Source organism: Oncorhynchus kisutch, unplaced genomic scaffold (genome assembly GCF_002021735.2).
Source record: "Oncorhynchus kisutch isolate 150728-3 unplaced genomic scaffold, Okis_V2 scaffold3378, whole genome shotgun sequence".
Lineage (NCBI taxonomy): Eukaryota > Metazoa > Chordata > Actinopteri > Salmoniformes > Salmonidae > Oncorhynchus > Oncorhynchus kisutch.
The window spans coordinates 10112-21252 of NW_022265323.1; the positions used below are offsets into that span (position 1 = coordinate 10112).

Here is an 11141-nt window from a genome sequence, read left to right on the forward strand (position 1 = left end):
TCATTAGATATTACTGTTGGAGCTAGAAACACAAGCATTAGATATTACTGTTGGAGCTAGAAACACAAGCATGAGATATTACTGTACTGTTGGAGCTAGAAACACAAGCATTAGATATTACTGTACTGTTGGAGCTAGAAACACAAGCATTAGATATTACTGTACTGTTGGAGCTAGAAACACAAGCATTATATATTACTGTTGGAGCTAGAAACACAAGCATTAGATATTACTGTTGGAGCTAGAAACACAAGCATTAGATATTACTGTTGGAGCTAGAAACACAAGCATTAGATATTACTGTTGGAGCTAGAAACACAATCATTAGATATTACTGTTGGAGCTAGAAACACAATCATTAGATATTACTGTTGGAGCTAGAAACACAATCATTAGATATTACTGTTGGAGCTAGAAACACAATCATTAGATATTACTGTTGGAGCTAGAAACACAAGCATTAGATATTACTGTTGGAGAATAGAAACACAAGCATTAGATATTACTGTTGGAGCTAGAAACACAAGCATTAGATATTACTGTTGGAGCTAGAAACACAATCATTAGATATTACTGTTGGAGCTAGAAACACAATCATTAGATATTACTGTTGGAGCTAGAAACACAATCATTAGATATTACTGTTGGAGCTAGAAACACAATCATTAGATATTACTGTTGGAGCTAGAAACACAAGCATTAGATATTACTGTTGGAGCTAGAAACACAAGCATTAGATATTACTGTTGGAGCTAGAAGCACAAGCATTAGATATTACTGTTGGAGCTAGAAACACAAGCATTATATATTACTGTTGGAGCTAGAAACACAATCATTAGATATTACTGTACTGTTGGAGCTAGAAACACAAGCATTAGATATTACTGTACTGTTGGAGCTAGAAACACAAGCATTAGATATTACTGTACTGTTGGAGCTAGAAACACAAGCATTAGATATTACTGACTGTTGGAGCTAGAAACACAAGCATTAGATATTACTGTTGGAGCTAGGAACACCCTCAATAACATTGCTAAAAACGTGTATGTGACCAATAACATGTGATCATCTCTCTCTCGGCCTCTACCTCCAGGTTTGTGCGTCAGTATCCGTTTGCCCTGCATGCCCTGTGGTCCCTACTGAGTGGTCGAACCCTGGTGGTCCTGGGATCTGAGGAGGGGAGGGTCAGGAGGCTGGTGTCCGCTCTGGCCCTCTACGTGCCTGGACCCGGGCGCTGTGGGGAGAGGGTCCAGCCCTGGTTGTCCTGCCCCTTCAGCCTCACTGACCTACAGCGATGGAAACTCATAGGACTGCAGAGGTGAGGAGGAGGAGGAAGGGGCGGTGCCTGTGTTCTACAGCATCCTGTTATAACTAGCCTATATACGGTCTATACAGTAGACATGCCTCCGCCTCCTACCCTATATACAGTAGACATGCCTCCTACCCTATATACAGTAGACATGCCTCCTACCCTATATACAGTAGACATGCCTCCTACCCTATATACAGTAGACATGCCTCCTACCCTATATACAGTAGACATGCCTCCTACCCTATATACAGTAGACATGCCTCCTCCTACCCTATATACAGTAGACATGCCTCCGCCTCCTACCCTATATACAGTAGACATGCCTCCGCCTCCTACCCTATATACAGTAGACATGCCTCCTACCCTATATACAGTAGACATGCCTCCTACCCTATATACAGTAGACATGCCTCCTACCCTATATACAGTAGACATGCCGCCTCCTACCCTATATACAGTAGACATGCCGCCTCCTACCCTATATACAGTAGACATGCCTCCTAGCTCCTACCCTATATACAGTAGACATGCCTCCTAGCTCCTACCCTATATACAGTAGACATGCCTCCTAGCTCCTACTCATACAGACAGCCTAATTCAAGTCTACACACCCCTTGCATAGTTCTCATTTTGCGGCCTTAAATTAAACTATAAAAAGTGCATTTATTTGGGATCATTTCCCCCATTGATCAATATAAAATCTGTCTAGACTTTAACGAGGCGCTATGCATCTCACTCAGACTGAAGTTCTCCTCCCTCTTTACCCCCCAGGATGGCGTCTCCCGTGGGGACCAGCATGCTCTGCTCTCTGTCTCGCTACAGCCGTTACATCTCCGTCCTGGACGCCGACCGGAAGACCCTCCGTTGCCCCGGCTACCGCGGAACCCTCCTGGCCAACGTGGCGGACCACCGAACCCGTCTGCGTCGAGGTTCCACCTACTTCCTTCATCTCCAGAACGTGCTCAGTAGACTGGCTTCCCGGGCCTTCCTCCTTAGCTTTACGCATCACCTCCACCTTCCCATCAGCCACCTGGAGCAGAGACAGGAAGTGGAGGAGAGGACGAGGGGCTTCCTGAGGGATCAGCTCAGGCTTGGGGAAGACGACTGTTCCATCCTGATGTACCTGAGTCAGCTGATCACACAGCACTACCTGGACAGTACCTCAGTAGGAGCTGTTACGACACAACCCCACCTGGAGAAGGACAACACGCCTGGAACCAACCAGCAGCACCTGGACAGTACCTCAGTAGGTGCTGTTACGACACAACCCCACCTGGAGAAGGACAACACGCCTGGAACCACACAGCAGGACCTGGAAGCTAACAACATACTAGACCCTGCCACTGGGGGTGCTATAACCCCAGAGCAGTACCTAGACCCTACCACTGGGGGCACTATAAACCCAGAGCAGTACCTAGACCCTACCACTGGGGGCACTATAACCCCAGAGACGGGCCTAGACCCTACCACTGGGGGCACTATAAACCAACAAGACCCTGAGTCTAATACTGGAGGCAGAGTGAATACAGGGCAGTACCTAGACCCTACCACTGGGGGCGCTATAACCCCAGAGCAGTACCTAAACCCTTCCACTGGGGGTGCTATAACCCCCGAGCAGTACCTAGACCCTACCACTGGGGGTGCTATAACCCCAGAGCAGTACCTAGACCCTACCATCCATCAGTCTGCTACTAGGAGCAGAGCTCCACCCAGCTTCACCTTTAACTACACCACCAGTCTCCTATACAAGATCTGATCTGAAACACTGACTGGGGTCGAATCTCCTGAGAGCCTTCAAGTCCTCTCTACTCACCTCCTCAAAACAACACCGGAGGAGACAGATCTGCGGTAGATTCACTCTGGGTTGGAGACGGGAGGGCCCGTCTCTGTCTCCTAGGTAATCAGGAGAGACTGAGGGCCTGTCTCTGTCTCCTAGGTAACCAGGAGAGATTGAGGGCCTGTCTCTGTCTCCTAGGTAACCAGGAGAGATTGAGGGCCTGTCTCTGTCTCCTAGGTAACCAGGAGAGACTGAGGGCCTGTCTCTGTTTCCTAGGTAATCAGGAGAGACTGAGGGCCTGTCTCTGTCTCCTAGGTAACCAGGAGAGACTGAGGGCCTGTCTCTGTCTCCTAGGTAACCAGGAGAGACTGAGGGGGTTTAGTGAATGTAAAGTAGCAGTGTTCACGTCAATCATGCTGTCCATCAAGTCCTCCTTCCGATGAATGTCCTAACCTTGGGGGGGGGGGGGGGCCTGGACCCTGATTTTGATGATTGACAAGTCACTATGAACCGTCCTTCTGATCTGAGCGAGAAGTGTGTGTGTTGTGTGTGAAACGTTAATATGTTCTGTGTGCGTTCGTGCCGGTCTGTCTCGTGCCGGTCTGTCTCCCGTGACGTTGCATGTTGTCCACGGAACCACAGGACTACTACAGTTGCTTAGGAACGTTGCCGTTGTAAAAAGACCAGATTGGTGCCCATTCAACACATCTAATCTAACAAAACAGGATCATTTGTAACAAACCCACGATGTAGTTACTTAAGTCCCGATATATTGGACTGTTTTCCCTGTAAACATGTAGCAGTTGTCCTTTTTTCAGGTTTAGAAGAAGAGGTGACCGCTAAATGCTAACTCCCATCCGTATAAGCTGGTAGCATAGCTAGCATACAGAAATCGTTGATGGTAGTCATGTCGTTTAAAAAAAAAAACGGATGCACTTGATTGGTGACGATGAGTTGATGTTAACGTCCACACAAGCATTATACCTCAACATCGTGTGAAATAGACAACAACTTAAATGTAGGCTAATTTAGCTTTGGGGTAGGGGGGGGGGGGGGGGGGGGACAATGAGGAAGCTTGGGGATCTTAACCCCCGACACGTTTCCATGGCAACGGCGTTCCCATTGTTTTGTTCAGTTGGATTTAGCTCGTTACTGCATCTGTAACCAACGACGTGTATATAAACTCAGGACTGCTGATGCTTTGTTTTGGCCATTTAGAGGCTTTAAGCCACCGGTCGGCCATTTTGACAGTCCTCCATAGGATGGAATGGAATTCTACAGCATTTCAATTAAAGGTTTCGAGGACCAAATTACATGTATTTCAGTATTTGTTGTTGTTGTAGTTTGGGACAGTAACATTAGTATTTTTAAGAGGGGGGGGGGACGTTTATTTTTTTGGTGTAGCTCACATGTGTAAAATTATACATTTAAGGTGTATAATGGAATAAACGTGTTGTGACATTAGTAAATGGATTTCTATATCTTCCAACATATTATTTACAATTGAGAGCCAAGATGGCTGCCGGTGGCTTCAATACAGCACCCCCCTGTCAGCCATCCAGGGTTTATACACATTAAGGAGAGCCAAAATGGCTGCCCGGTGGCTTCAATACAGCACCCCCCTGTCAGCCATCCAGGGTTTATACACATCATTAAGGAGAGCCAAAATGGCTGCCCGGTGGCTTCAATACAGCACCCCCCTGTCAGCCATCCAGGGTTTATACACATTAAGGAGAGCCAAAATGGCTGCCCGGTGGCTTCAATACAGCACCCCCCTGTCAGCCATCCAGGGTTTATACACATCATTAAGGAGAGCCAAAATGGCTGCCCGGTGGCTTCAATACAGCACCCCCCTGTCAGCCATCCAGGGTTTATACACATCATTGATTTATAGAGCCCCTTAGTGGTGTCATAATTCCCATAAAACCTAGCGGTCAAATAGGGAAATGGTTCCAATCATTTTTCCACCATGTTAATCTCTCTCGGACAAGGTGACTTTAAATCAATATATTCGGCTGTTTACTCTGATTTGAAAATGCTAATTAGCATCAAAGTAGACATGCAAAACTACAAATCCCAGCATGCTCCTGCACGTCATCTCTAGCTGACACCTTTGCTAACAGATATTGTGTCAATTAAAAAACTTACACAAGACAGTTCGCAGAATTGTCCATTTAAATTAAATGTAGCTAATTTATTAATAACTACATTTAGCTAACATTAGATAGTTAATACAGAGATTCTTACCTTTGTCTCGATTCGTCAGTCTCTTGTCCAGATCATCATGGTATTTGTAGTTCTTTATGATAGCCACATTAGCAGCTAATTAGCATTCTTTTTTTTTGTGTGTGGGGGGGGGGGCGGGGGGAATAAAGGCAACCTATATTTGATTTAAAGAATCACCTTGTCCAAGAGAGATTTACACAGCCCTTATTTTAAGATCCTGAACTGTATTCTGGGAAAAACAATTTGAACCATTTCCCTGTTATTGGGTCCTATGACTGTACTGTGGTACTCTACAGAGGAGGGACTGTCAGATGTGAACCATTTCCCTGTTTATGGGTCCTATGACTGTACTGTGGTACTCTACAGAGGAGGGACTGTCAGATGTGAACCATTTCCCTGTTTATGGGTCCTATGACTGTACTGTGGTACTCTACAGACGAGGGACTGTCAGATGTGAACCATTTCCCTGTTATTGGGTCCTATGACTCTACTGTGGTACTCTACAGAGGAGGGACTGTCAGATGTGAACCATTTCCCTGTTATTGAGTATTATCTCTCTACAGAGGAGGGACTGTCAGATGTGAACCATTTCCCTGTTATTGAGTATTATCTCTCTACAGAGGAGGGACTGTTAGATGTGAACCATTTCCCTGTTATTGAGTATTATCTCTCTACAGAGGAGGGACTGTCAGATGTGAACCATTTCCCTGTTATTGAGTATTATCTCTCTACAGAGGAGGGACTGTTAGATGTGAACCATTTCCCTGTTATTGAGTATTATCTCTCTACAGAGGAGGGACTGTCAGATGTGAACCATTTCCCTGTTATTGAGTATTATCTCTATACAGAGGGACTGTCAGATGTGAACCATTTCCCTGTTATTGAGTATTATCTCTCTACAGAGGAGGGACTGTCAGATGTGAACCATTTCCATGTTATTGAGTATTATCTCTCTACAGAGGAGGGACTGTTAGATGTGAACCATTTCCCTGTTATTGAGTATTATCTCTCTACAGAGGAGGGACTGTCAGATGTGAACCATTTCCCTGTTATTGAGTATTATCTCTATACAGAGGGACTGTCAGATGTGAACCATTTCCCTGTTATTGAGTATTATCTCTCTACAGAGGAGGGACTGTCAGATGTGAACCATTTCCCTGTTATTGAGTATTATCTCTCTACAGAGGAGGGACTGTTAGATGTGAACCATTTCCCTGTTATTGAGTATTATCTCTCTACAGAGGAGGGACTGTCAGATGTGAACCATTTCCCTGTTATTGAGTATTATCTCTCTACAGAGGAGGGACTGTCAAATGTGAACCATTTCCCTGTTATTGAGTATTATCTCTCTACAGAGGAGGGACTGTCAGATGTGAACCGTTTCCCTGTTATTGAGTATTATCTCTCTGCAGAGGAGGGACTGTCAGATGTGAACCGTTTCCCTGTTATTGAGTATTATCTCTCTGCAGAGGAGGGACTGTCAGATGTGAACCATTTCCCTGTTATTGAGTATTATCTCTATACAGAGGGACTGTCAGATGTGAACCATTTCCCTGTTATTGAGTATTATCTCTCTACAGAGGAGGGACTGTCAGATGTGAACCATTTCCCTGTTTATGGGTCCTATGACTGTACTGTGGTACTCTACAGAGGAGGGACTGTCAGATGTGAACCATTTCCCTGTTTATGGGTCCTATGACTGTACTGTGGTACTCTACAGACGAGGGACTGTCAGATGTGAACCATTTCCCTGTTATTGGGTCCTATGACTCTACTGTGGTACTCTACAGAGGAGGGACTGTCAGATGTGAACCATTTCCCTGTTATTGAGTATTATCTCTCTACAGAGGAGGGACTGTTAGATGTGAACCATTTCCCTGTTATTGAGTATTATCTCTCTACAGAAGAGGGACTGTCAGATGTTAACCATTTCCCTGTTATTGAGTATTATCTCTCTACAGAGGAGGGACTGTTAGATGTGAACCATTTCCCTGTTATTGAGTATTATCTCTCTACAGAGGAGGGACTGTCAGATGTGAACCATTTCCCTGTTATTGAGTATTATCTCTATACAGAGGGACTGTCAGATGTGAACCATTTCCCTGTTATTGAGTATTATCGCTCTACAGAGGAGGGACTGTCAGATGTGAACCATTTCCCTGTTATTGAGTATTATCTCTATACAGAGGGACTGTCAGATGTGAACCATTTCCCTGTTATTGAGTATTATCTCTCTACAGAGGAGGGACTGTTAGATGTGAACCATTTCCCTGTTATTGAGTATTATCTCTCTACAGAGGAGGGACTGTCAGATGTGAACCATTTCCCTGTTATTGAGTATTATCTCTCTACAGAGGAGGGACTGTCAGATGTGAACCATTTCCCTGTTATTGAGTATTATCTCTATACAGAGGAGGGACTGTCAGATGTGAACCGTTTCCCTGTTATTGAGTATTATCTCTCTGCAGAGGAGGGACTGTCAGATGTGAACCATTTCCCTGTTATTGAGTATTATCTCTCTACAGAGGAGGGACTGTCAGATGTGAACCATTTCCCTGTTATTGAGTATTATCTCTATACAGAGGAGTGACTGTCAGATGTGAACCGTTTCCCTGTTATTGAGTATTATCTCTCTGCAGAGGAGGGACTGTCAGATGTGAACCGTTTCCCTGTTATTGAGTATTATCTCTCTGCAGAGGAGGGACTGTCAGATGTGAACCATTTCCCTGTTATTGAGTATTATCTCTATACAGAGGGACTGTCAGATGTGAACCATTTCCCTGTTATTGAGTATTATCTCTATACAGAGGGACTGTCAGATGCACCATAATAACCTGAAGATAAAGCAGTACTTGAAGCCATATTTAAAATGGCATACGTGGAGCATGCTGGGAAGAAATCTGATTTAAAACAGGACTTAAATGGATTTTCAGATGGTCACCGTTCATATAATACATACAGTTGGAGTCGGAAGTTTACATACACTTAGGTTGGAGTCACTAAAACTCGTTTTTCAACCACTCCACACATTTCTTGTTAACAAACTATAGTTTTGGCATGTCGGTTAGGACATCTACTTTGTGGATGACACAAGTCATTTTTCCAACAATTGTTTACAGACAGATTACTGTCAGGAGGAATGAGCAAAAATTCACCCAATTTATTGTGGGAAGATTGTGGAAGGCTACCCAAAACGTTTGACCCAAGTTAAACAATTTAAAGGCAATGCTACCAAATACTAATTGAGTGTATGTAAACCTCTGACCCACTGGGAATGTGATGAAAGAAATAAAAGCTGAAATAAATCATTCTCTCTACTATTATTCTGACATTTCACATTCTTAAAATAAAGTGGTGATCCTAACTGACCTAAAACTGGGATTTTTTACTTGGATTAAATGTCAGAAATTGTGAAAAACTGAGTTTAAATGTATTTGGCTAAGGTGTATTTAAACTTCCTACTTTAAGTGTACATCAGACGATATTGGCGAGCTATTTTCACAGGTACATTATTTTCCCCATTTCAACCTGATGCTTAAATATTGTGATATTTGAACCTGGAAGTAACATGTAAAGGGAGCAGTGCAATGTAACGACACAACAACAACCAGGAAATATACAACAACAACCAGGAAATATGTAACGACACAACAACAACCAGGAAATATGTAACAACACAACAACAACCAGGAAATATGTAACAACAACAACAACCAGGAAATATGTAACAACAACCAGGAAATATGTAACAACACAACAACAACCAGGAAATATGTAACAACAACAACCAGGAAATATGTAACAACAACCAGGAAATATGTAACAACAACAACAACCAGGAAATATGTAACAACAACAACAACCAGGAAATATGTAACACAACAACAACCAGGAAATATGTAACAACACAACAACAACCAGGAAATATATAACGACACAACAACAACCAGGAAATATGTAACAACAACCAGGAAATATGTAAAAACACAACAACAACCGGGAAATATGTAACAACAACAACCAGGAAATATGTAACAACAACAACAACCAGGAAATATGTAACAACAACAACCAGGACATATGTAACAACACAACAACAACCAGAAAATATGTAACACAACAACAACCAGGAAATATGTAACGACAACAACAACCAGGAAATATGTAACAACACAACAACAACCAGGAAATATGTAACAACAACCAGGAAATATGTAACAACAACAACATCCAGGAAATATGTAACAACAACCAGGAAATATGTAACAACACAACAACAACATGGAAATATGTAACAACAACACCCAGGAAATATGTAACAACACAACAACAACCAGGAAATATGTAACAACACAACAACAACCAGGAAATATGTAACGACAACAACAACCAGGAAATATGTAACAACAACAACAACCAGGAAATATATAACAACAACCAGGAAATATGTAACAACACAACAACAACCAGGAAATATGTAACGACAACAACAACAACCAGGAAATATGTAACAACACAACAACAACCAGGAAATATGTAACGACACAACAACAACCAGGAAATATGTAACAACAACAACCAGGAAATATGTAACAACACAACAACAACCAGGAAATATGTAACAACAACCAGGAAATATGTAACAACACAACAACCAGGAAATATGTAACACAACAACCAGGAAATATGTAACAACAACAACAACCAGGAAATATGTAACGACACAACAACAACCAGGAAATATGTAACAACAACAACAACAACCAGGAAATATGTAACAACACAACAACAACCAGGAAATATGTAACAACAACCAGGAAATATGTAACAACAAAACAACCAGGAAATATGTAACGACAACAACCAGGAAATATGTAACGACACAACAACAACCAGAAAATATGTAACAACACAACAACAACCAGGAAATATGTAACAACAACCAGGAAATATGTAACAACACAACAACAACCAGGAAATATGTAACAACAACAACAACCAGGAAATATGTAACAACAACAACAACCAGGAAATATGTAACAACAACCAGGAAATATGTAACAACAACAACAACCAGGAAATATGTAACAACAACAACCAGGAAATATGTAACAACACAACAACCAGGAAATATGTAACAACACAACAACAACCAGGAAATATGTAACAACAACAACAACCAGGAAATATGTAACAACAACAACAACCAGGAAATATGTAACAACAACCAGGAAATATGTAACAACAACAACAACCAGGAAATATGTAACAACAACAACCAGGAAATATGTAACAACACAACAACCAGGAAATATGTAACAACACAACAACAACCAGGAAATATGTAACGACAACAACAACCTGGAAATATGTAACAACAACCAGGAAATATGTAACGACAACAACAACCAGGAAATATGCAACAACAACCAGGAAATATGCAACAACAACCAGGAAATATGTAACAACAACAACCAGGAAATATGTAACAACAACAACCAGGAAATATGTAACAACACAACAACAACCAGGAAATATTTAACAACACAACATCAACCAGGAAATATGTAACGACAACAACAACAACCAGGAAATATGTAACGACAACAACAACCAGGAAATATGTAACAACAACCAGGAATTATGTAACAACAACAACCAGGAAATATGTAACAACAACAACCAGGAAATATGTAACAACACAACAACAACCAGGAAATATGTAACAACACAACAACAACCAGGAAATATGTAACAACACAACAACCAGGAAATATGTAACAACAACAACAACAACCAGGAAATATGCAACAACAACCAGGAAAT

At 42.1% G+C, this 11141-nt stretch overlaps 1 protein-coding gene across 1 annotated transcript; it reads left to right on the plus strand.

Moving 5' to 3' along the window:
- The first annotated feature begins 1031 nt into the window (after nucleotides 1-1031).
- Nucleotides 1032-5937, plus strand: LOC116371565 (mucin-13-like). Its single transcript, XM_031820425.1, has 2 exons — nucleotides 1032-1318; nucleotides 2084-5937. Exon 2 carries the CDS (start codon nucleotides 2085-2087, stop codon nucleotides 3066-3068), a length of 984 nt encoding a protein of 327 aa, XP_031676285.1. The 5' UTR covers nucleotides 1032-1318; nucleotide 2084; the 3' UTR covers nucleotides 3069-5937.
- Nucleotides 5938-11141: the final 5204 nt, after the last annotated feature.